General features: G+C 43.5%; 1 protein-coding gene and 1 long non-coding RNA gene across 12 annotated transcripts in view; one reads left to right on the top strand and one right to left on the bottom strand.

The window, feature by feature from the left end:
* CLIP1 (CAP-Gly domain containing linker protein 1) overlaps nt 1-26338 on the top strand; it is a 147444-nt gene that overhangs the window by 88452 nt on the left and 32654 nt on the right. For 9 of the 11 annotated variants that reach the window (XM_077955576.1, XM_077955581.1, XM_077955578.1 and 6 more), the window contains 6 exons: nt 734-890; nt 5070-5235; nt 5334-5549; nt 14383-14499; nt 16883-16989; nt 23837-23957. In XM_077955576.1, the coding sequence (XP_077811702.1) occupies nt 734-890; nt 5070-5235; nt 5334-5549; nt 14383-14499; nt 16883-16989; nt 23837-23957 (884 nt within the window). Of the gene's footprint in view, nt 1-733; nt 891-5069; nt 5236-5333; nt 5550-9295; nt 11564-14382; nt 14500-16882; nt 16990-23836; nt 23958-26338 lie in introns of all 11 variants that reach the window. The other 2 variants (XM_077955573.1, XM_077955572.1) reach the window with 1 other exon arrangement.
* LOC144333200 (uncharacterized) lies at nt 15183-19033 on the bottom strand. Its single transcript, XR_013401665.1, has 2 exons — nt 17599-19033; nt 15183-17380 (listed from the first exon to the last, which is right to left on the bottom strand). It is a non-coding gene; the product is annotated as an uncharacterized LOC144333200 (long non-coding RNA).

The following is a 26338-nucleotide window of genomic DNA, read 5'->3' as shown; positions in this document are numbered from 1 at the left end:
GACCCCCTTCCCCTGTTCATTCCACTCCAACCACTTCAGCCTCCTTGCGGTGCTTGGACGTGGTGGGTGTTCCTTTCTCAGAGCCTGTGCACTTGCTTTTCCCTGTTCCCTCACTTCCTTCAGGTTTTCTTTGAAATGTCAGCCCCTGAAATGTCAGGGAAGCTCCATCTGAGAGTCTAACCTCCTTCCCAGCTCCTTTCCCTGCATTTATTTTTCTTCCTCTTAGAACTTACCACTATTAATTATATGATTTATTTTCTTTTTTTCTTTTTCTTTTTTTTTTTCCCAGACAGAGTCTCGCTCTGTGGCCCAGGCTGGAGTGCAGTGGCGCGATCTCGGCTCACTGCAAGCTCCACCTTCCGGGTTCACACCATTCTCTCGCCTCAGCCTCCCAAGTAGCTGGGACTACAGGCACCCGCCACCACGCCTGGCTAATTTCTTGTATTTTTAGTAGAGATGTGGTTTCACCATGTTAGCCAGGATGGTCTTGATCTCCTAACCTTGTGATCTGTCCGCCTCGGCCTCCCAAAGTGCTGGGATTACAGGCGTGAGCCACCGCGCCTGACCAATTTATTTTCTTTATCTTGCTTATTGTCTGCCTTCTTCATTAGAATGTGATTTTTATGAGGACAAGGATTGCTATGTGAAAATATTACAAGAGCAAGGATATACTCAGTCAGTTTTTGTTGATTATAACACAGCCGTGCCATTCTTTTTTTCTCTATATATTTAGAGATGGAGGCAAAATTTAGAGAGAAAGATGAGAGAGAAGAGCAGCTGATAAAGGCGAAGGAAAAACTGGAAAATGACATTGCAGAAATAATGAAGATGTCAGGAGATAACTCTTCTCAGCTGACGAAAATGAACGATGAGTTACGTCTGAAAGAAAGGTATATGTGACTGTTGAAAAGAGTGCCCACCTTCAGTTAGGCTCTGCGGCAAGCTATAGATAGGAGGGGAGAGAAAATGTTTAGGATTGTTACGTTTTCAAGTTCCCCGTCTCTGTTCCTTTCTGTTGTTACCTCATTGTGTCCTTGAATCAACTATTTAACCTTCTAAAATGGGTTTTACCTATCTTACTTGTCAACAGAATTAAGGAATACAATATTATTTGTAGAGCTTCTGGTGACTTGTAAAGAAAAGATAAGAAGGCCGGACACAGTGGCTCATGCCTGTAATCCCAGCATTTTGAGAGGCCGAGGCAGGCGGATCACTTGAGGTCAGGAGTTTGAGGCCAACCTGGCCAACATGGCGAAACCTTGTCTCTACTGAAAATACAAAAGTTAGCCAGATGTGGTGGTATGTGCTACTCAGGAGGCTGAGATGAGAGAATCACTTGAAACCCAGGAGGTGGAGGTTGCATTGAGCCAAGATTGTGCCACTGCACTCTAGCCTGGGCAACAGAGCGAGACTCCATCTTGAAAGAAGAAAAAAGAAAAGGTGTGTGTGTGTGTGTATATATATATATATATATATATATTTTTTTTTTTTCCTTTGAGATGGAATTTTACTTTTCTTGCCCAGGCTGGAGTACAGTGGCGTGATCTCAGCTTGGTGCTATCTCAGCTCACTGCAACCTCTGCCTCCTGGGTTCAAGTGATTCTCCTGCCTCAGTCTCCCAACTAGCTGGGATTACAGGCTTGCACCATCACGCCAGGCTAATTTTGTATTTTTAGTAGAGACGGGGTTTCTCCATGTTGGTCAGGCTGGTCTCGAACTCCCGACCTCAGGTGATCTGCTTGCCTCGGCCTCCCAAAGTGCTGGGATTACAGGCGTGAGCCACCGTGCCCAGCCTTTAAAAATATTTTTAACTTTTTTTTTTTTTGAGATAGAGTCTCACTCTGTTGCCCAGGCTGGAATGCAGTGGCGTGATCTCGGCTCACTGCAGCCTCCACCTCCCAGGTTCAAGCGATTCTCCTGCCTAAGCTTCCTGAGTAGCTGGGACTACAGGCACATGCCACCATGCCCTGCTGATTTTTGTGTTTATTGTAGAGATAAGGTTTCACCACGTTGGCCAGGGTGGTCTCAAACTCCTGACCTCAGGCGATCTGGCTGCCTTGACCTCCCAAAGTGCTGGAATTACAGGCATGAGCCCCACTGTACCTGGCCTGAACTTATTTTAATAGGAAACACATATTACCTATTACCATGGGCCATGCACTGTGCTAACAGCTTTCTAATTCTTATTATCCTATGAGGTGAGTTTAGTATTATTCCCATTTAAAAGAAAAAGAGGCCAGAGATTATGGCTCACGCCTGTAATCCCAGCACTTTGGGAGGCTGAGGCAGGCAGATTGCCTGAGGTCACCAGTTCGAGACCAGCTGGGCCAACATGGTGAAACCCTATCGCTACTAAAAATACAAAAATTAGCCAGGCATGGTGGTGTGCGCCCATAATTTCAGCTACTTGGGAGGCTGAGGCAGGAGAATCACTTGAACCCAGGAGGCGGAGGTTGCAGTGAGCCAGGATCATGCTGCTGCACTCCAGCCTTGGCAACAGAGCTAGACTCTGTCTCAAAAAAAAAAAATAAATAAGGCCAGGCGCTGTGGCTCATGCCTGTAATCCCTGCACTTTGGGAGGCCGAGGTAGGCAGATCACCTGAGGTCAGGAGTTCAAGACCAGCCTGACCAACATGGAGAAACCCCATCTCTATTAAAGATACAAAATTAGGCAGATGTGGTGGTGCATTCCTGTAATCCCAGCTACTCAGGAGGCTGAGGCAGGAGAATCACTTGAACCTGCGAGGCGGAGGTTGTGGTGAGCCGAGATTGTGCCATTGCACTCCAGCCTGGGCAACAAGAGCAAAACTCTGTCTCAAAATAAATAAACAAATAGATAAATAATAAAAAGGAAGGAATGGAGGGAAACTGAGGCTTACTGGGGTGAAGCCTGAGGTTTCAGATCTGAGCAGTCTGGTCCCAGAGCCCCTCCTGCTCTTAATAACTGCATTGTAGGCCGGGCGCAGTGGCTCACGCCTGTAATCCCAGCACTTTGGGAGGCCAAGGTGGGTGGATCACAGGTCAGGAGTTCAAGAACAACCTGGCCAACATAGTGAAATGCTGTCTCTACTAAAAAAATGCAAAAAAATAGCTGAGCGTGGTGGTGTGCACCTGTAATCCCAGCTACTCTGGAGGCTGAGGCAGGAGAATCATTTGAATCCGGGAGACAGAGGTTGCCGTGAGCCAAGATTGTGCCATTGCACTCCAGCCCAGGCAACAGTGCAAGACTCCGTCTCAAAAAAAAAAAAAAGAAACAAAAACTGCATTGTACTTCCTCAGTGCTGAAGTTTCCTCTGTCTTAATATCTGTTCTTGTCTTTATTTGGAATTCTTGTTGCTTTGATCTTTTTCTTTTAATAGCTGTCATATAAAAATCAAAATTTATAAGGCAAAGATTTATAAATTAAGTCTGTAGGCATTAGACTTCTACTTCTTAAAAGTGTTAATACCTGCAAAGTTCTATTTATTAAGACATCCAGTCTTTCACCCTCACACAATTCTGTCAGCACTGAGTGGTGGTCAGGCCTTGGTTGGGCAACTTTGGTCAAACTTGCCTTGAGGTGGTGCTGCTGCCCAGGTAGTGGTGGCTCAGTGCCTTCAAAAAGCTCCATTTTTGTAGGTGTTTTGTGGATATAAAAACCAGAAGTGCCCCCAAGTTTCCCTCTCGTATCTCTGATTCATCTGATAGTCTGTTTTCTTGGTCAACGTCCCATTTTTTTTTTTTTTTTGAGATGGAGTTTCACTCTTGTTGCCCAGGCTGGAGTGCAGTGGCGCCATCTTGGCTCACCACAGCCTCCGCCTCCCAGGTTCAAGCGATTCTCCTGCCTCAGCCTCCTGAGTAGCTGGGATTATAGGCATGCGCCACCATGCCCTGCTAATTTTGTATTTTTAGTAGAGACGGGGTTTCTCCATGTTGGTCAGGCTGGTCTTAAACTCCCGACCTCAGGCGATCTGCCCACCTCGGCCTCCCAAAGTGCAGGGATTATAGGCGTGAGCCAATGTGCTGGCCCCCCATGTTTAGTATACATGTTTTTGTTCAACCACGTAGTCTCTTTAAAGTAGAACTTCGAGTCATTTTTGTATCTTCTGTCCTCCAGAAGCACTAGAATGAATTTTTGGTTATCTAGTCTGCTAAAATTTAAAAATACTCATTTCCTTTATTTTATTTTATTTTATTTTATTTTATTTATTTTTTGAGACAAAGTCTCACTCTGTCGGCCAGGCTGGAGTGCAGTGGCGTGATTTCGGCTCACTGCAAGCTCCACTTCCCAGGTTCATGCCATTCTCCTGCCTCAGCCTCCCGAGTAGCTGGGACTACAGGCGCCCGCCACCACGCCTGGCTAATTTGTTGTATTTTTGGTAGAGATGGGGTTTCACCATGTTAGCCAAGATGGTCTCGATCTTCTGACCTCATGATCCACCCACCTTGGCCTCCCAAAGTACTGGGATTACAGGCATGAGCCACCGCACCTGACCTCCTTTATTTATTTTCAGTTGAGATGGAGTCTTGCTTTGTTGCCCAGCCTGGACTGCAGTGACGCGATCTTGGCTCACTGCAACCTCTTTCTACTGGGCTCAAGCAGTTCTGCTGCCTCAGCCTCCTGAGTAACTGGGATTACAGGGATGCGTCACCACACCCAGCTAATTTTTGTATTTTTAGTAGAGACAGGGTTTCGCAATGTTGACCAGGCTGGTCTCGAACTCCTGAACTTAAGTGATCTCATCTTGGTCTCCCAGGTCACTGGTATTATAGTCATAAGCCACCACACCTGGCCTCATTTCCTTTAATAAGTTTATTTTTCACTCATTTTTCCTTTTTAAATTATTGACATAGTAAACCTTCACAATTATAGTAGTAGTTACTGTAAATAATGTATTTGTAACTGTCATAATTGGTAAAATGATTAGGCAAAGCATTTTAAAATTTCTTGCCTAGTTCAGATGTTATTAATTACATATAACTTTTAAAAATAATTACTACAGTTGTTATTAGTAGTATATTTTAATATAACTCTTAAATTTAAAACATTCTTATGAAAAATTGACACCTTATGTTGAAACTTTTTCTAGATATGTAGAAGAATTACAGCTAAAACTTACAAAGGCTAATGAAAATGCAAGTTTTCTGCAAAAAAGTATTGAGGACATGACTCTCAAAGCTGAACAGAGCCAGCAAGAAGCAGCTGAAAAGCATGAGGAAGAAAAGAAAGAATTGGAGAGGAAATTGTCAGACCTGGTAAGGAGAGACTCAGTGGGTCTGTTGGCTGGAAAGGAAGGCAAGGGGTAGTACACACATGGGCAGATGACTGGTTCCCTCACTCGGGGTCTCTGCAGGAAAAGAAGATGGAAACGAGCCACAACCAGTGTCAGGAGCTGAAAGCCGGGTATGAGAAGGCCACTTCTGAGACAAAGACCAAGCATGAAGAAATCCTGCAGAACCTCCGGAAGACGCTGCTGGACACAGAGGACAAGCTGAAGGGCGCACGGGAGGAGAACAGTGGCTTGCTGCAGGAGCTGGAGGAGCTGAGAAAGCAAGCCGACAAAGCCAAAGTACGTGATGCGAGAGAATTTCCTTGTGCTGTAGCTTGCCTGAGCTCTGTGTCAAGGCAGGAAGGGTTCTTAGAAAGCAGCATCCAGTGGGACAAGTTACGATGGCCTCTACAAACGTTACCCTTCTGAGTGCGTGGGTGGTACGTTACGTTTCCTATGGCTTCAAGTGTTTTGTGCCAGCTGCCATTCCTTCTCAGGGACGGTGATGGCGGCCGGTCTTTCCTGGAATGGAGTGTGTAGCTGTCACCCCCGTGCTGCTTGTTTCCCAGCCATCACAAAGGTTCTTCCATTGCCTGAGCTCTGCTTGCCTGCTTGTTCCTCTAATACTGGCCATGCTTGTTGCCGCCTTGCACTAGGGTTAGGAGAGACATTGCAGTAAAGCAAGAGGCAGAGGTCACATGAAGCAAGCAAGCAAGGAATCAGGACTAGAGAGAGCCTGGTTGGAGGAACAGAGCTCTTCCAGGAAGAGTTAGAACTGAGAACTCCGCAGAGGGCTTTTGTGTGTCCCCAGGAAGGTACCGTGAGCTTATTGATGAGGAAGCTGGATTCAAGGGCAGGGAGGAAACACCCTGTTAGTAGATAGAGCAGAACTTGGTATGTTGGATTTCATTTTATGGTTTCAGGATTGTATCTGTGCCCAATATATATTTTTTACTTTTTCTTTTTTTGTAGAGAGTGGGGTCTTGCTATGTTGCCCAGGCTGGTCTTGAACTCCTGGGCTCAAGCAATCCTCCCATCTTGGCCTCTTAAAGTGTTGGGATTACAGGTGTGAGCCTCCGTGCCTGGCCTGACCAGTATATTTTGTGACTCTGGTAACTTCACGAAGTTCAGCCTTCCCACTATTTAACCTTTTATTGCTCAAAGGAAAGTAAATATTCATCTTTATTTATTTTTAATGTGTTATGGGAGTTTAGTAGAAAGAAATGATAAAAGAGCATATATAGGACTGAAACCAATCTCATGAAAAGCCTCTTGCTAACTAAGTGGACGTGCCATGGTGTGTGTGCGCCGTGCATGTCATCTGGGAGGCCCATATTCTCCCTCTTCTACATGCTGATAGTTGAGGATTTCTCTTCTTTCTGTGAAATACCTCCAGTTTTATGAGCCATTTAACACTAGATACAATTCCCAAATCTTTTGTCTTTGTGGTTTATCTGTGCAGACTTCAGGTTTTTTTTTTTTTTTGTATTTCCTTTAAAATGTTGCAGCCTAGCCGGGCGCGGTGGCTCAAGCCTGTAATCCCAGCACTTTGGGAGGCCGAGACGGGCGAATCACGAGGTCAGGAGATCGAGGCCATCCTGGCTAACACGGTGAAACCCCGTCTCTACTAAAAAATACAAAAACTAGCCGGGCGAGGTGGCGGGCGCCTGTAGTCCCAGCTACTCGGGAGGCTGAGCCAGGAGAATGGCGTAAACCCGGGAGGCGGAGCTTGCAGTGAGCTGAGATCCGGCCACTGCACTCCAGCCTGGGTGACAGAGCGAGACTCCGTCTCAAAAAAAATAAAATAAAATAAAATAAATAAATAAATAAATAAATAAATAAATAAATAAATAAAATGTTGCAGCCTGAGCAAACCACAGCATGGAAGAAGCTGATACAAGGTCTCCTCGGTTTTCCTTTGTTTTTTGAGACAAGGTCTCACTTTGTCACCCAGGCTGAGTGCACTGGCACAATCATGGCTCACTGCACCCTCAGCCTCTCGGGCTCAAGTGATCCCCCTGCCTCAGCTTCCCAAGTGGCTGAGACTAAAGGCACGTGCCACTACACCTGGCTAATTTTAAATTTTTTTTGTAGAGACAGAGTCTTGCTATGTTGCTCAGGCTGGTGTCGAACCCCTGGATGCAAGTGATTCACCTGTCTCAGCGTCCCAAGGTGTGAGCCATCATTCCTGGCCATTCTCACTAATTTTGTTGGTTGGTTTTGTGCAAGGGTCACTGAGTTAAAATGCCAGGACTGTTCCCCTCCAAAGTTGTCTGGTATCTGATTTCAGTGGATCTTAATCAGTCCCAGACTCTTTGGAAAAATCTAATGAAATCTACAGATATTTTTTCAGGAAGGTTTATGTGTGCACTCAACAAGGTTCAGGGAGCCCATGAAGCCTCCTTATTCCCTACTTTTAAGAGCCAGTGGGCTATAGCTGTGCTGCCTAATACAGTAGCCACCAGCCATGTGAGGCCATTCAAGTTTAAATTTGTAGCCAGTTCTGGTGGCTTACACCTGTAATCCTAGCACTTTGGGAGGCCGAAGTGAGCGGATTGCCTGAGCTCAGGAGTTAGAGACCACCCTGGGCAACATCATGAGACCCTGTCTCTACTAAAAATACAAAAAATTAATCGGGCGTGGTGGCACGCACCTGTAGTCCCAGCTACTCAGGAGGCTGAGACAGGAGAATCCCTTGAGCCTGGGAGGTGGAGGCTGCAGTGAGCTGAGATGGTGCCACCACACTCTGGCCTAGGTGACAGAGTGAGACTCTGTCTCAAAAAATAAATAAAAATAAAAACCTTAATATGGAAATATATGCGGTCTACATTATTTTCTCTATTTTTATATATGCTTAAAAGAGGATCACTTGAACCTGGGAGGCAGAGGTTGCAGTGAGCTGAGATCGCGCCATTTCCTTCCAGCCTGGGCCACAGAGTGAGACTCTCTCCAAAAAATAAATAAATAAATTTAAATTTGTTACATTTTAATTAAAAATTTAGCTCCTCAGTTGTACTCACCACATTTCAGGTGCTCAGTAGTCATAAGGTCATCATGATGGGACTGCAAATAAGAACATTTATATCAGCCGGGCATGGTGGCTAATGCCTGTAATCCCAGCACTTTGGGAGGCCTAGGTGGGTGGATCACTTGGGGTCAGGAGTTTGAGACCAGCCTGGCCAACATGGTGAAACCCTGTCTCTACTAAAAATACAAAAATTAGCCGGGCGTGGTGGCGGAGCCCTGTAATCCCAGCTACCCGAGAGGCTATGGCATGAGAATGGCTTGAACCCAGAGGCGGAGGTTGCAGTGAGCTGAGATTGCACCACTGCACTCCAGCCTGGGCAATACAGCGAGACTCAGTCTCAAAAAAAAAAAATTTATATCATTGTAGAAAATTCTGGACAGCACTGTTATAGACACTGTGGTCAAATTATAATTCAGTAAATTAAAAAAAAATCTATTCATTTTAGTCACCAAAGCCTAGAAATTAGGCTGTAGTTTTTAAGTTATATGTGATATTAGGACTAAATCACTCTCAGCCCAGTGGCTGTCCTTAAGTAAGGTCCTGCGGTGAGTTTGGAAGGCAATAGTTTATTTTCCCTTGTTATGCCCCTTCCTTTTTTTATTAAAATGTACTGACTTTTTGTACTTCTTTTAATTGTATTTTTTAAAAATTCTTCTATGAATCCTTTCTGTATTCAAAGTAACTCGATAATTGGAATGGCAAGAAAGAATCTTTTGCCCTGATATTAAAATCAAGCTACTGTTTTTGTCTTCTAGGTAGCTACTGGGAATAATTTCACAAGTTGTTTCAGAGATAAAATAAGCTAACAGATAAAGAAGCACTTTGCAAAGCTACTTTTGACTTATCTTTTTATGGGCTCTGTTTAGTTTCTTTCCCTTGTTATTCAGATAGTTTCTATAAAGTTTATTGTAGAAATTGTAAAGGTTTTATCATTTAGGTTACATTAAGTTATTTGGGCTTGCATTTGTCTGCTTGATTTCATTTTTGTTTCCATTCTTTCCATCTTTTGTTTCTGTAGTCGCTAACTTATTTGTTAACATCAGCCAAAAAAGAAATTGAACTAATGTCAGAAGAGCTGAGGGGTCTGAAATCAGAGAAGCAGCTTCTTTCGCAGGAGGGAAATGATTTAAAGTTAGAAAACGGTTCACTTTTATCCAAGCTTGTAGAATTGGAGGCCAAAATAGCTTTACTTCAGGGAGACCAGCAGAAACTGTGGTCAGTGAATGAAACTCTTAATTTAGAAAAGGAGAAATTCTTAGAAGAAAAGCAAGATGCTGAAAAGCATTATGAGCAGGAACATCTCAATAAAGAAGTTTTGGCTGTTGAGAGAGAGAAATTGCTTAAAGAAATCAATGTTGCACAGGAAGAACTCTTGAAGATCAATATGGAGAATGACTCTTTGCAAGCTTCCAAGGTGAGCATGCAGACGCTCATCGAAGAGCTCCAGCTCAGCAAAGATGCTTTGATTGCCAAGACTGAGAAGGACCAGGAAGAAAGAGATCACCTGGCAGACCAGATCAAGAAACTTATTACCGAAAACTTCATCTTGGCCAAAGATAAGGATGACATCATTCAGAAGCTGCAGAGCTCTTATGAGGAGCTAGTCAAAGATCAGAAAGCTTTGGTACAGGACATTGAAGATCTCACAGCTGAGAAAAAGTCAGCTTTAGAGAAACTGTCCAATCTCGATAACACGTGCATAGCCTTAAAGGTGGAACGAGATAATGCTCTTCAGAACAACAGAGATCTGCAGTTAGAGACGGACATGCTGCTGCACGATCAGGAAAAGCTGAATGCCAGCCTCCAGGCCGCTCTCCAGGTCAAACAGCTGCTCCGCTCAGAAGCCAGTGGGCTCCGCGCACAGCTGGATGATGCCAGCAAGGCCCTGAGGAAGGCAGAGCTGGAGACCATGCAACTCCAGGCCACAAACACAAGCCTCACGAAGCTCTTGGAGGAAATTAAGGCCAGGCGGGCAGTCACAGACTCTGAGTGCATCCAGCTTCTGCATGAGAAAGAAACCTTGGCTGCCTCTGAGAGAAGGCTCTTGGCTGAGAAAGAAGAACTTTTAAGTGAAAATAGAATCATCACTGAAAAACTCCACAAATGCTCAGAAGAGGCTGCCCATACTGAGATGAGCCTGAATGAGAAGATCACTTACCTGACTTCCGAGAAGGAGATGGCTTCTCAGAAAATGACTAAACTTAAAAAGCATCAGGATAGTCTCTTGAAAGAAAAATCCGCACTGGAAACCCAAAATGGAGTTTTACTTGCAGAGAGAGAGAATTCCATCAAAGCCATAGGAGACCTCAAAAGGCAATGTGATCAAGAGTCTGCAAACAGAAGGATAATTGTGCAAGAGAATATGAAACTCCTCGGTAATATTGACGCTCTGAAGAAGGAGCTTCAAGAGAGAAAAAACGAAAACCAAGAACTAGTGGCCAGCAAGTGCGACCTCTCTTTGATGCTGAAAGAGGCTCAAAATGCCAAAAAGAATCTGGAAAAAGAACACACTCACATATTGCAAGCAAAGGAGAATTTGGATGCTGAACTTAACACGTGTTGTTCCGAGAAGAACATTTTGCTGAGAGATAGCTTGAACCTGCAAGAAGAGTGTCAGAAATTAAGTGAGGAGATCCAGGAAATGCAGCAGTCCTTAATCCTGGAACAGGAAGCCAGAGCAAAGGAGAAAGAGTCATCCTTGTACGAAAACAATCAACTTCACGGGAGGATGGTGCTCCTGGAGCAGGAGGTGGAGGAGTTAAGAGTGTGTACCGAGGAGTTGCAGTCCGAGAAGTTTGTGCTACTTCAAGAGAAGACCAAATCGGAGCAAGAAGTGGCAGAGATAATTGAGGAGAAGGAACTGTTGACTGCAGAAGCAGCTCAACTTGCTGCCCATATAAAGACTCTGAAAAGTGATTTTGCTGCCTTGTCCAAATCCAAGGCAGAACTGCAGGAACTGCACAGCTGCCTCACCAAGATTCTGGATGACCTTCAGCTGAACCATGAGGTGACCCTGGCCGAAAAAGCCCAGGTGATGCAAGACAACCAGAACCTCCTGGCTGAGAAGAGTGAAATGATGCTGGAAAAGGATGAGCTCCTGAAGGAGAAGGAAATGCTGGCAGAAAGCTACTTCATCCTTCAGAAAGAGATCAGCCAGTTGGCCAAAACCAACAGCCATATTTCAGCCAATCTCCTAGAATCTCAAAATGAAAACCGTACTTTGAGGAAAGACAAGAACAAGCTTACTCTTAAAATTAGAGAGCTCGAGACTCTTCAGTCATTTACGGTAAAGTGAGAGGGGTCAAGTATTGAGCACCCAGACTGTTTACTAACACTGTGCACTAACTCAAGTGGTGTAGGTCATCTTTCTTCATTTCTGCTTATGGAAATCCACCTCATTAAGTCAGTTGCTTATATGTCTCAAGCTGTTCGTTACAGTCTGAAAGGGGGATTCTTTACTAAGTATCTCACTGTAGTAGTCTCTCCCCATTTGAAAAAATTGCAAACTGTGAATAAAAAGGATTTATTTTTTAATTTAAGGAGAAACTTTGTGAAAAAGCTAACTGTGGTTTCTTAAAGGCTTAAGAGCAATAGTGAAATAAGGCCGGGCACAGTGGCTCACGCCTGTAATCCCAGCACTTTGGGAGGCTGAGGTAGACAGATGGCTTCTGTCCAGGAGTTTGAGACTAGCCTGGACAACATGGCAAAACCCTGTCTCTACAAAAAATGCAAAAATTAGCTGGGCGTGGTGACACATGCCTGTAGTCCCAGCTACTCAGGAGGCTGAGATGGGAGGATTGCTTGAGCCCAGGAGGCAGAAGTTGCAGGAAACCGAGATCATGCCATTGCACTCCAGTCTGGGTGACAGAGCAAGACCCCATCTTAAAAAAAAAAAAAGCAGCCGGGCGTGGTGGCTCACAGAGGCTGAGGCGGGTGGATCATCTGAGGTCAGGAGGTCAAGACCAGCCTAACCAACATGGTGAAACCCCGTCTTTACTAAAAATACAAAAATTCGCCAGGCGTGGCGGCGTGCACTTATAATCCCAGCTACTCAGGAGGCTGAGGCAGTAGAATCACTTGAATCCAGGAGATGGAGGTTGCAGTGAGCCGAGGTTATGCCATTGCACTCCAGCCTGGGCAACAAGAGGGAAAAAATCTGTCTCAAAAAAAAAAAAGCAATAAATTGGCGCATATTGAAATATAGGGTCTTCTGTTTGGCTTTTAACTCTTTCATTGTGTCTATCCATTTGGAGTTGGAAGATTCCATTAAAATCTTCATGGCTGATAATTGGATAGGGAAAATTGCAGAATTTTCATAAACTTTATTAGACCAATAAATTATAAACAAGTGCCTAAAAGAAATTTATTTATTTATTTATTTATTTATTTATTTATTTATTTTTTAAGACAGAGTCTCGCTGGGTGCAGTGGCTCACGCCTGTAATCCCAGCACTTTGGGAGGCTGTCACAGGTGGATCACGAGATCAGGAGATGAAGACCATCCTGGCCAACGTGGTGAAACCCCATCTCTACTAAAAATACAAAAATTAGCAGGGTGTGGTGGTGTGGGCCTGTAGTTCCAGCTGCTCGGGAGGCTGAGGCAGGAGAATCACTCTAACCCGGGAGGTGGAGGTTGCAGTGAGCTGAGATTGCACCACTGTACTCCAGCCTGGTGACAGAATGAGACTCCGTCTCAAAAAAAAAAGAAAATCTCGCTCTGTCACCCAGGCTGGAGTACAGAGTACAGTGGTGTGACCTTGGCTCACTGCAACCTCTGCCTCCCGGGTTCACGCGATTCTCCTGCCTCACCCTCTTGAGTAGCTGGGACTGCGGGTGCGTGCTGCCACACCTGGCCAAGCTTTGTATTTTTAGTAGGGACTTGGTTTCACCATATTGGCCAGGCTAGTCTCAAACTCCTGACCTTGTGATCCACCTGCTTTGGCCTCCCAAAGTGCTAGGATTACAGGCATGAGCCACTGTGTGTGGCCTGTTTATTTATTTTTTTAGAGGTGGGAATCTTGCTGTGTTGCCCAGGCTGCTCTCAACCTCCTGGGCTCAAGCAATCCTCCTGTCTCAGCCCCCTGAGTAGCTGGGACCATAGGCACATGCCACCACGCCTAGCTATATTTTCATTTATTTTCATATCTAACTTTTTTTTTTTTTTTTTTTTTTTGAGACGGAGTCTGGCTGTGTTGCCAAGCTGGAGTGCAGTGGTGCAATCTTGGCTCACTGCAACCTCCACCTCCCAGGTTCACGCCATTCTCCTGCCTCAGCCTCCTGAGTAGCTGGGGCTACAGGCGCCCGCCACCACAGCCAGCTAGTTTTTTGTATTTTTAGTAGAGATGGGATTTCACCATGTTGGTCAGGATGGTCTCAGTCTCTTGACCTCGTGATCTGCCCGCCTCGGCCTCCCAAAGTGCTGGGGTTACAGGCGTGTGCCACTGCGCCCGGCCTATATCTCACTTTTTATAATTAATTTTGATAGCAGCTAAGAATTTGTCTCCATATGCATCTTTTTATTCACAGCCATGTTTTTATTCATTACTCACAACTTGCATTAAATACTTCTCATTAAACACTTGAGCCTCATGTTAGAAGTGCCCAAATAATTTTTATATTTATTTGAAAAATTCTCAGCCTAAATTTGAGTGACTTTAAAAGCCCCAGATTTGAAATAGCAAGGATAGTATTTTAAACTTATAATAAAAAATATGATTCCAAGAAATTCAGCTATATTAGGATGTTATTCATTGTTACCTCCGAACAGTCTCTCAAACTTAAGTCAGAATGAAGGGAGCATGCTTGCCAGTGTCATTTGGAACTTTCATTGGAAGATGTATGTTTAGAGGTTCTGAAAACATGGAAATTGCATAATAATTGACATTGAAAAATGGCAGGAAAGAGTCTGTATATTCTACTTTAGAGTAAAGACCTTTCCTGTCCTGGTCTGTCTGTTTCAGCTGGATTGGTGACTGATTCACCCTCTCTGTGTGCCTCCCTTACCCACACAGACACTGAGTGCTGCCTGAACGGCACAGCCCGATCCTCACCTAACGGTGTTGGCAAGGGGTGTCCTCATTTCTCACAGTGTTTCCTTGTATTTAGGCTGCTCAAACAGCGGAAGATGCCATGCAGATAATGGAACAGATGACCAAAGAGAAGACTGAGACTCTGGCCTCCTTGGAGGACACCAAGCAAACAAATGCAAAACTACAGAATGAAGTAATCAGATTTAAATAGCTTTTTATACAAAGAACAGCTTACCAACTTCGTGGAATGTTTGATCACTAACTCAGGATTGCTTATGTTTTTGAAGTGTGACCTTACACAGGTTTGAAATGCATTCCAGAGTCATGATAATCTTAAATAAAGTGTATCACTTCATTACTTATTAGGATCAACTTTACAAATTGAGGAAAAAACCCTAATAGTGTGGCTTTCTAAGATGACTATTTAGTGATAGCACTAGTGAGAAGAGCTACTGATGGCCTGCTCTAGCTTTTGTATCCTTTATCTTACATCACACACATCGTTTTTTCTCTTCCCTTTCCCAACTTTGAGCCACTAAGTTGCGTTCCTCAGTCCTGAGTCTGATGTAGGCCTTTTCTTGGCCCATTTCAGTACTGATTTCCTTTTGTGTCATCTTGAATGAGTCACTTTTGGAGCAGGGACAAATATGTGGCGTCAAGATATTTCGATTCTGTCCACAAGTAGCATTTCTCCTCCTCTTTGGATTTCCCTGCTCCCACCCTCCCAGCTCATACCAACCCTTTGTTTGGAAAGCTGTTATCTAAATTCTAAGCCGACTGACGCACCAAAATGGTTATGTGAAGTCCTGTGCAACTTCAGATGCTTTTTTCGTTGTTGTTGCTTGTTTTTTGTTTTGTTGTCATTGTTGTTGTTTTGAGACGGAGTCTTGCTCTTGTTGCCCAGGCTGGAGTGCAACGGCACAATCTCGGCTGCTGCAGCCTCCGCCTCCTGGGTTCAAGTGATTCTTCTGCCTCAGCCTCCTGAGTAGCTGGGATTACAGGTGCCCACTACCATGCCTGGCTAATTTTTGTATTTTAAGTAGAGACGGGGTTTTGCCATGTTGGCCAGGCTGTTCTTGAACTCCACCTCGTGATCTTTGCCCGCCTTGGCCTCCCAAAGTGCTGGGATTACAGGTGGGAGCCACCACGCCCTGCCCAGATGCTTTTAAAAGTAATAGGCAGGTAAGACATTAAGGAAGGAAATCAAGGGGGAGGCGGTGGCCAAACTGAGGAGCCACTGTCAATACTAGTCCTTCTCATTGTGGAGACTAGTCCTTCTCATTGTGGAGGTCAAGAATCAACTTCTCAAAGGAGATGAACATTTGGAGGTAACGATATGGTAAATAACAACAGTTCACGTAGAAGGAAGCACATTTATAGAACTGACACTCCTAAGAGAAGATGACTTAAGCTAAAAATATAAAAGCATTAAAAAATCATAGCTGTTAATCAAAATTAAGAGCTGAAGTAAGTGAGAGGATTTTAGGGAATGTGTGTAACTTGCAGCAGTGGAACCAGGGGGAACTATGTCGTTCTGTAACAGATCCCTTGGTGTCTTTGTTACAGCCAGAATTCAGGGTTGGATGAACCATGTTTTCAGACACATTGTGATACTTTATTTTTCTTGTTTTGTTAATCTGGAATGTTCGGTGTTAAAAGGAAGATGGTAGTTGTAAAACTAGCAAGACACTTTCTAGGACTCCTGACAGGTGGCATGGGGCATGGCAAAAGGAGCTAGCTCCCTCTTCTGCCTGTAGGAGACAACTTCTCAGGGCCCAGAAAGCCAGCATGGCCCAAGGAGCCACCTTGAGGAATGGAGGCCCACATTAGCTGCCATCCTTGGTGGTGGCTCCGCACCTAGAGCTCCAGCCACCTGCCACAGCCTATGATCAGTCACATCCCCACTCATCCCAGTGACAACTCTGGATTTCCACCAAGGGCCAGGCCCTCCGCTGGCTGCATCCCCGTGGGCCAATGATGGAGCCAAATGGGTGTAAGTGCCCTTCAGTCCCACAACGTGACTTTTTCCTCTTCAGGTTCAAGTTCAGATGGGTTACTAAATTTTTTTCCAATCTACAAATAATTTTGATTCAAATAAATAATTTTTGTAATGAGGGCTATGTAAATCTGGTAGTGACACTGAACAATATCATATCCTAAATCACTAATCTCTGGGAAAAGAAAAGGGTTTCTTTTCATTACGAAGAATAATCCTTGCTGATGTCATTGCTTTGCATTTTATTTCTTGTTTTTAATGAATCATATTTGAATAGCAAGTTCCGTGATAAGTGCTGAGAATTGTACACAACATGAAAGAAAACTTTACCTCTCTGTAGCAATTTAGTTTGACATTTTGGCCAAGTGTACAGGATATGTCAGACTAAATGTAAGGAAGAGGTTTGCAGTTTGTAATAGACTTGTCATCTGTAATCTCTTCACCCAGGAGACTTTTTTTTTTTTTTGCAAGTGACTAATTTCATCTGTCTTTTCAGTACACACTTTCATGAATAATTTGTTCATTCATGTCATTGGAAAATGAAATAATTTCATCAAGCTTTTTTCTCTTGGTCTTTAAGTTGGACACACTTAAAGAAAACAACTTGAAAAATGTGGAAGAGCTGAACAAATCAAAAGAACTCCTGACTGTGGAGAATCAAAAAATGGAAGAATTTAGGAAAGAAATGTAAGTTTCTCTCCTTTGAGAAAAATATACGGAATTTATTTTAAATTGAAAACGTGAACACAATGCTAATTATTTTAAAAATATTTGAGAAGCACATAAACGTATGCCAACTCTATTGCATACCCTAGAAGTAACATCAGTAACCGCTGTTAAGTCAGAACCACAGCTGAGTTAAAGGATCAGAATGAAATGTGTACTGGCTGATGAGTTAAGCTGGGGATTCAGATGTGATTTTGGACTGGGTGTGGTGGCACGTGCCTGTTATCCCAACACTGGGAGGCTGAGATGGGTGGATCACTGGAGCCCAGGAGTTTGAGACCAGCCTGGACAACACAGCGAAACCCTGTTTCTACAAAAAATATAAAAATTAGTTGGATATGGTGGTGCATGCCTATTTGCCAATTACTCGGGAGGCTGAGGTGGGAGGATCGCTTGAGCCCGGCAGGTTGAGGCTGCGGTGAGCCGTAATCATGCCACTGCACTCCAGCCTGGGTGACAGAGTGAGATCCTGTCTCAAAAAAAAGAAAAGAAGTGACTTCAAAGCCTTGAAAGTACAAGCAGAATGTTAACATTTGGTCTTGAACTTCTGACCTCAAGTGATCCTCCCGCCTTAGCCTCCCGAAGTGCTGGGATTACAGGCGTGAGCACTGCACCTGGCCAGCCAATCTTAACATTTGGAAATGTCAGACCCTTTATTAGCAAGTCCCTCAAAACTCTCTTTATAGTAAAAAAAAAAAAAAAAAAAAAAAAAAAAAAGAGTAATCAAACCATCTGGCATGCAAATGAAATGACCAGCATTTGGGAAGACTTTAAAATTAAGATTTACACATCAGTTTGTTACGTGGTTTCAGGCAGACAGACTGTTCATACTTCCTTTGTTGATGCTAACTCAGTTCTTGCCTTTCAAGTTTGGCTAGTGTAGTTATTAGAGATTGGCATTTTCTGACATTTTAAAGGATGGTTACAGTGTAGATTTCATTTGATCTTCTGTTAACTACACTGTATCAACCGTATTAACCTAAAACGCTAAAGCTAATTCACCTGGTGAACATTTGAGTGTGTCTTTTTCTTTCATGGTAGGTACAGTTAAGGTAGGAAGCATAAGAAGGTGAGTATATATGGTCCCTGCCCTTCAAGGGTTTGTGTCTTTTATTTCCAATCCTAATACATAGATGAGATTCAAACAAAAACAAAAGCATCAGTTCCAAACTGCTGTTTTAAGTCACCATCCTCAATACTATTTGTTGATTGAGCTTGGATTAAGCTAGCACATGTGTGGTTCTTCTGAGAGTTTTAAAATTTTCCTGGGAAGAATCTGATCTGAGCTGCTCCTGCGAGGAGATGTACAGCTTGTGATGTCAGCGATTTTCTTCCTCGGTCCTGGTTTAAATGGCGGGTCTCTAGATGATGGGATTATGTTTAAACAGTTCCAACAATTTCACTTATGCAGATTTATAAATTTACAATTATGATTATGGTCATCAGGGGAGGCTTCAATTTCCTTGGCCTGCCAACATCAAATGACACAAATAGAAGATGGGTCACCATGACAGGAAAAACAAAGTCATTTGTTGTAATGTGACAGTTCTATTCATTCAGGAAGCGGGGTGCAGGTACAGCTTAGGATTTCTTTTCTTGGTGACACAAGTCATTTTGCAAACCTGGAGGGCTTTGGGGCATCAGGTTGAATTCCTGCAATGTGTCCCACGGGCAGCTGATAAGGGAGTGTGTGAACTGCCATGGGAGACTCCCTCTCCAGCCTCCGCTGCCATAATCCCACCATCGAACTCCCTGGGTCCTACTAGGTGTTGGAGGGGCAGGGCCAAGTGGACCTGGCCAAGAGGGTTCGTGGGGTTTAGATAAAATTCCACTTTCCTGCAGTACTACTTACGAGTCCTTTGTTGTTTTTATTTGTTTGTTTGTTTGCTTCTCAGAGAGAGTCTCACTCTGTTCCCCAGACTGGAGTGTAGTGGTGTGATCTCTGCTCACCATGATGTCTGCCTCCTGGGTTCAAGCAATTTTCGTGCTTCAGCCTCCCAAGTAGCTGGGATTACAGGCGTGTGCCACCAGGCCCGGCTAATTTTTTTGTACTTTTTTTTTTTTTTTTTTGAGATGGAGTCTCACCCTTTAGCCCAGTCTAGAGTGCAGTGGTGCAATCTCGGCTCACTGCAACCTCTGCCTCCCGGGTTCGAGCGATTCTCCTGCCTCAGCCTCCTGAGTAGCTGGGATTACAGGTGCCTGTCACCATGCCCATCTACTTTTCCTATTTTTAGTAGAAACGGTTTCATCCTTTTGGCCAGGCTGTACTCGAACGCCTGACCTTGTAATCTGCCCACCTCAGCCTCCCAAAGTGCTGGAATTACAGCCGTGATCCACTGCGCTTGGCCATTTTTTTGTATTTTTAGTAGAGATGGGGTTTCACCATGTTGGCCAGGCTGGTCTTGAACTTCTGGCCTCAAATGATCTGCCCGCCTTGACCTCCCAAAGTGCTGGGATTACAGGCGGGAGCCACTGCACCCAGGTCTTAGGAGTCTTTTGTTGTGGTCATTACTAGTATTCCAGTGAGATCACCCTTTAATGTTCAGAGTCCTCACTGAATCCTGTCATGTCACCTACCCTCAGTGTGGCGCTGATTTCACCTTTATGAAGACAAATAGTTTTTTGGTGGTGGTGTTTTTGTTTTTGTTTTTTTGAAATGAAGTTTTGCTCTTGTTGTCCAGGATGGAGTGCAGTGGCATGATCTTGGCTCACCGTAACTTCCGCCTCCTGGGTTCAAGTGATTCTCCTGCCTCCATAGCTGGAATTACAGGCACGCACCACAATGCCCAGCTAATTTTGTATTTTTAGTAGAGACGGGGTTTCTCCATGTTGATCAGGCTGGTCTTGAACTACCAACCTCAGGTGATCTGCCCTCCTCGGCCTCCCAAAGTGCTGGGATTACAAGCATGAGCCACCGTGCCTGGCCGGGTGACATAAGTTGTTTTTGTGACCTCTTCCTTCGAATTATTCCATTGGCTAATAAAAGCTTAGCTGAGATCATGGCTCCAGCTGCTGTCATGCTAGCCCCAGCCTGTGCTGAGCTGTTCCTGGTGCTGCACTCCCCAGACCTCTGATCCCTGAACACATTCGGGTAGGGAAGAACCGGATCCCAGAGCAGAAAGAGCCTGGGCTGCTTTGGATTTTCTACCTTTTTTCTGCCCCAACAGACCTGAGGGAATCACATCTTCCTGTTAGTGACTTGGCACAATATGCCTGGGACTGTTAACGGGAGGGAGGAATGGTGGGAGACACGCTGGTAGCGTTCCATGGAAGCCAGCGCAGGAGGTATGGGGAGTAGGTTGAAAAAACCCCTGCCCCTGATGACCAGTGGCCCCCTGGTCCAGTTTCCAGGGCCTTCTGCTGTAAGAGGACTGTGTAATGGGAACAGTGCTTCTCAAAACAAAGCAGTCACTTGGCTCCTCCTTAGTCTTATTCCTCAGAGCTCAAAGCTGGAGAATGAGCAGCCACTTACTTCTTCCATGGTTTAATGTGTGTGGGGTTTTGCGTGTCCTCTGGAGCTTTTTTGGTGTTTCTCTTCACCTAATAGGACTGTGGTTACTGGAGAAAAAGGGGACCAATATAGACACAGGGTTTCTTTTTTTTTTTCTTTTTTTGGAGACAGGGTCTCACTCTGTTGCCCAAGCTAGAGGACAGTGGCAGCAGTCTCAGCTCACTGCAGCCTCCACCTCCCGGGTTCAATTCATCATGCCACTTCAGCCTCCCAAGTAGCTGGGATCACAGGCATGCACCACACCCAGCTAATTTTTGTATTTTTAGTAGCAATGGGGTTTTGCCATGTTGGCCAGGCTGGTCTTGAACTCCTGGCCTCAAGTGATCTGCCTGCCTCAGCCTCCCAAAGTGCTGGGATTACAGGCTTGAGCCACTGCGCTCAACCACCACAGGGGTTCTAATAGGAACCACTCCCTCTAGAATATCACCCTTGCCCCTGGAAACCAGCACTTGTAACTGAATGTTCTTTTCCTGTGTGCCACTTACAAGTCTGCTTTTAGGAAAGCTCTTGCTTGATTTTGGTTAGCCAGCTCCTATTTTCAGTTGTAAATCAACAATGAAACAGTTTCTTGTGTATAATTTTGGATCTTAGGGAAAAAAAGGTATAAGCAATCTAATTTTTGTCTTTACTCACCTAGCACAGTAGTAAATGTACAATACATTTAGCATGATAATAGATTTATGATGGATTCATAAGTAAAATGTTTGCATGTCAATATTAACAATGTTTGTCTTTAGTTTTAAACCTAGTCTTTTCTGCGTCAAGATATCTTGTCATGTAGAAAGAAAAGTAGCTTCTTTAAAAACCAGTAGAAATATTTTTGTAGCTATTTTGAGAATCATTCCTTGAGTATTTCCAGAATTTGGGTTATTGGAGCCTCTTTCCTCTCTGAAATGGATTCACCCGCTACCCACTAAAGAAAAAACGAAGTGCTCTAGGTCTGAGTCACGACTGAAGTCATCTGCCAACTGCAGCTCCTGTTCTTGTGGTTTTGCTGCGCACTGGCTTTATGATTTGGGGCAAATCTGTTTACTTCCCGGAGCTTCAATCTTCTCATTAAAACATAAATAGGCCGGGCGCGGTGGCTCAAGCCTGTAATCCCAGCACTTTGGGAGGGCGAGACGGGCAGATCACGAGGTCAGGAGATCGAGACCATCCTGGCTAACACAATGAAACCCCGTCTCCACTAAAAATACAAAAAAAAAATTAGCCGGGCGTGGTGGCGGCGCCTGTAGTCCCAGCTACTCAGGAGGCTGAGGCAGGAGAATGGCGTGAACCCGGGAGGCGGAGCTTGCAGTGAGCCGAGATCGCGCCACTGCACTCCAGCCTGGGCGACAGAGCGAGACTCCGCCTCAAAAAAAAAAAAAAAAAACATAAATAACATTAACTTCCTTGGGCTTTGAGGATTAAATGAGAAAATGGAAGCATTTTGTAAATTTTAAAACAATAATTTTGGCCGGGCGTGGTGGCTCACACTTGTAATCCCAGCACTTTGGGAGGCCGAGGTGGGTGGATCATGAGGTCAAGAGATCCAGACCATCCTGGCCAACATGATGAAACCCCGTCTCTACTAAAAATACAAAAATTGACTGGGCACAGTGGCACATGCCTGTAGTCCCAGTTACTCAGGAGGCTGAGGCAGGAGAATGGCGTGAACCCGGGAGGCAGAGCTTGCAGTGAGCTGAGATCGCGCCACTGCACTCCAGCCTGGTGACAGAGCAAGACTCCGTCTCAAAACAACAATAACAAAAAAAAACCCAATAATTTTGTTTTTATAGGTCAATTCTTTAGGACACTTTGGCCACTTTTAGATTACTTCCTTGATGCATTGTTATAATTTTCCTTCCTGTAGGCTTGAGAGAGGAAGGAACAGGAGTATAAGCGTAGCACTTTGACAGGCCACACACATGCAGACACCATGTAGCCACTCATGAAGGCAGTGACCACCTGGGAAATACATTTGGCTTATGGTGATTTTACCATAAGGAAATCTGATTTGTCAAAGATTGATGGACTTTGGACAGATGAACTTTCGCTGTGATGTGTGTGTATGTGTATGTACATACATATATACATATATATAGAGATTCATATATATGAGTCTCTTTCGTGAGTGACTAGCTGAGGCTAAAATTCCTTCTCAGTTTATCTTCAATTGCTAAATAAACATCTCTGTAAAAAGCCTAATTTAGTGTGCTAAGAGAATTTTTGTGTAGATTTATTTCCCTAAGTCTTCCTGAGGTCATCCCAGTGTGCATATTATAGGTGGATGGAGAAATAAAAATTGAGAAAATCGAATGTGCCGAGAACTGCCACCCATTAGACAATTGAAGTTAAAAATAGATGTGTTCATGCATCAGCAGATGGATTCATACCCAGATGACTTGATTGAGAATTCAGCCATGTATGACAGCTTGCTAAACGGAGTTTAACCAACACAGATGTACTTAAAATTCACAATTCCATCAAAACCCTCTATAACATAAAACTAAGATTTAGTGCTCAAATATTGTGCATATTCATGTATAAAGGATAATGTTTAGGATCTATGTTTTGGATTATTTTAAGAACAAGAAGATGTTTAATAAATATACCTATCCGGTTCATTTTTTTATGCTGATATTCATGGTATAAGTTAGTAGTCTGTATTATATTTTTATTTGCTTCTTTCAATTATAAATTAGCATTTGGAAAGACTACTATCAAAATAAAACACCTGTTATGTAATTGGGAAACTGTATTTCCTTTGGGCATTCCGCCTCTGGTTGTCCTAAAAATATACTCAGATTTACATCAGCACTTGACTCTGACAGATACACTGGTAAATGGGACCATTGGATTTGTATTTCTTCCAGAAAAAAAAAATAAATTATAGATCTGTGCAGTTAGAACAGAGTGCCTTGGCAGCAAATTAAATCACTTTATCAACGAAGTGGGTTTTAGTAAAATCATCTAACGGAAATATTCCTAAAGATAGGAGGGCTGTACTGACTATCTCATTTGTCATTTATTTTATAGCAAAATTCGTTTTTTATGGGGTAAGTGGGTGGTGGGAGGGTGGCCATAGGGTTTATTAGGTTCTGAAAAATGTAATAATTGTGGGTGGCAGTCCTCCTTTTGGGAGGTTGTGGCCATTTAGCCCCTTCTGCATGTAGATAATACTGTCTGCTGTTATTATAGATCCTATCAGGCACGTGACCCAGATATATTTTCTTCAGTGCTGTGAAGCTGGTTGTCTCCCACAGTTTCCTTGCCTGTCTTGTTTCTATGGTAACCCTGCACTCACTGTCCTTGCAGAGAAACCCTAAAGCAGGCAGCAGCTCAGAAGTCCCAGCAGCTTTCAGCATTGCAAGAAGAGAACGTTAAACTTGCTGAGGAGCTGGGGAGAAGCCGGGACGAAGTCACAAGTCATCAAAAGGTCAGTGTCCTTTGGCGGGGGGTTCCAGCTCTGCCATGCTGAGTGCTGCTGCTGTTGGCAGTGTGCTCAGAGGCCACTCGGAGGTCTGCTCAGTGTGGTGGGGTCATTCCAAACGGAATTCCAAGTTACCTGTGCTATGTGTCTCCTTGTTTTCAAACGTGCTGCTGTAGGATTTAGGGTAGGAGAGATTTGAGAGGTCCTTTAAAAAACACACAAAACACTGGAACTTGCAAGCAAGTAGAAAATACGATCTTTATTAGACAATCTTGTAGCTCAACATTTAAATGGAAGGGGACAGTATGTTCTCCCTACTACTACTTGGATTACAAAATTATTTTTCCCTGAAGATTTTTTTTCACTTTCATCAAAATTGATTTTGAAGAAACAGATTCCAAGAATATAGATTTGGTGTGAGTGTTGGCAGCTGATTTTAAATAGAACTCTGCTTTTGTTTAAATTAAAAAGCATGCTTAAGCCTTTTCTAATGGAACTGTGCATACATGTGCACTTGTGTGCATTGGTAAATATAGAATATATGTTACAACTGGCATGAACTATAAGCAAACCACAACCTATTTGCTTCTATATTTAAATTTCAGAGGTTTCTTACAGAGAAGTTGATTAAACATGGCAACAAAACTGATTTTAAAGGAAGCTGTATTCTGCCTTTTATTCTTCTCTAACAGTTGAATCAAAGTGCTGAATTGTAAGTCACATCTGACTTCGGAGCAGCAGCTTAAAATTACATTTTTAGGAGACTTTTGCTGTGTAGTCATTCATTGTTGCTTTATACTCCAAGGGGAAAATTTTTTTCCCCCATTATATGTTCCAAACATTAATTCTTACTTGGGATTAGGATTAGTTTGGGGTAATTGTACTGAGTACCCATTGACATGGTGCAATTCGTGGTGAAAGCACTTTTTGGAGAGTTAATTTTAGACTTTAAAATCTTCATTGTTGCTCTCCACAATTTTCTTATTTTGTGAAGGAAATGCCACGTCTCTCCAGGCTCTAAGATGATGATGATGCTGTTGGTGATAGTAGCTAACAGTTTTGGGCTCTTGCTATGTGACAGGCACAAATAAGTGCTAGCTATCATCGCAGTCCCTGCCACAATTCTAAGCGATAGCACTATTATTATCCCTATTTGTAAAAGGGGAAACGGAAGCACAAAGATGATAGTAATTCGTTCAGCATCATTTGGCGACTAGTGTCAAGAGATGTCATCTTCTGATGGGGGCCAAGGAAAGAATCAGTGTGTTGACTTAACTAGGGTCACTGCACTCCCCTTTGATGAGTTTGTGAGAAACTTGGAGTTCATGAAGCATGGAAGCCCATTAACCAGCAGAGGTTCTTTTTTCCTGGCACAAGCTAAAACACCTACAGCATTTGGCATCTCCAGCATCAGTGTGTCCACAGGGACTTGGAAGGAGAAGGATGTTGGCTAAGTGCTGAGTCTATTGCCATCTCCTATCGTTTCATTGAACACCTCTGGTAGAGAGAGTGGGTTCCATAAATAGGAGGAACACACAGAGATCATCCTCTTATCTTAATGCTGTGGCCCTTGACTGGACTGATGATTACAGTTCTTGTCTCTGTCACTCAGAACCAGAAGGAATTCAGGAGACATCATGCTTCCTTGTTTAGAATTTCCCACAGTTTCTTTGCCCGTCTTGGGCTCCTCTCCATCCTAGCAGCTCTGTTCTCTTTTGCAGTAGAGATTTCAATTAGCTTCCTACTGAAAAGGTTTTGTGACTAAAAAATGTAAAAATCAGGTACTTTGCAGAGTGTTAGAAAATAATGCCTACAGGAACGGCCAACAAGTGACTTCCTTTTAAAGAATGGGATGGATTCTTATGCCAGTGGTAGTTTCCTGTATGTAACTCAGAAGGAGAAATAATGTGTGTGTGAACTAAAATGTGATAGGCTTTCATGATGGAGATTGTGAAAAATATTGATTACCAAGAAATATACAGATCATTCTTTCCATGGTATATATATTTCAAAAGAGTGAAGTGAGCCACCCGTTTAAAGTAACTTAGAAGCAACCTTAGTTTAATGAAGACCGATTAATTCATTGGGCTCTGTTACTCTCTTATTGTATCATCTCCAAGAATTCTATAAAATTTCACTTAGTTGCTTTCTATAGTTAAGTCAAACTATTGATCAACTGTGTTAGAAATATATTACAGAGCTACAGTATTTGGCAGAAATGCTATTTAAAAAAAATAATTTTAGTTGTAGTACTACAGAAAAATTTGCTTTTTCATTCTAAAATCGAGACAGCAGCGACTAGATTGACTTGGGAAAGGTAAATACTGACCCACCACCTAGGTTCTTTCCTGATTCCTTTATTTAGAAGCATCATAATTTGTTGAACT

The sequence above is a fragment of the Macaca mulatta genome, chromosome 11 (assembly GCF_049350105.2).
Source record: "Macaca mulatta isolate MMU2019108-1 chromosome 11, T2T-MMU8v2.0, whole genome shotgun sequence".
NCBI lineage: Eukaryota > Metazoa > Chordata > Mammalia > Primates > Cercopithecidae > Macaca > Macaca mulatta.
The sequence above is the reverse complement of the archived record's forward strand: the minus strand, read 5'-3'. Positions and strand labels throughout refer to the sequence as shown.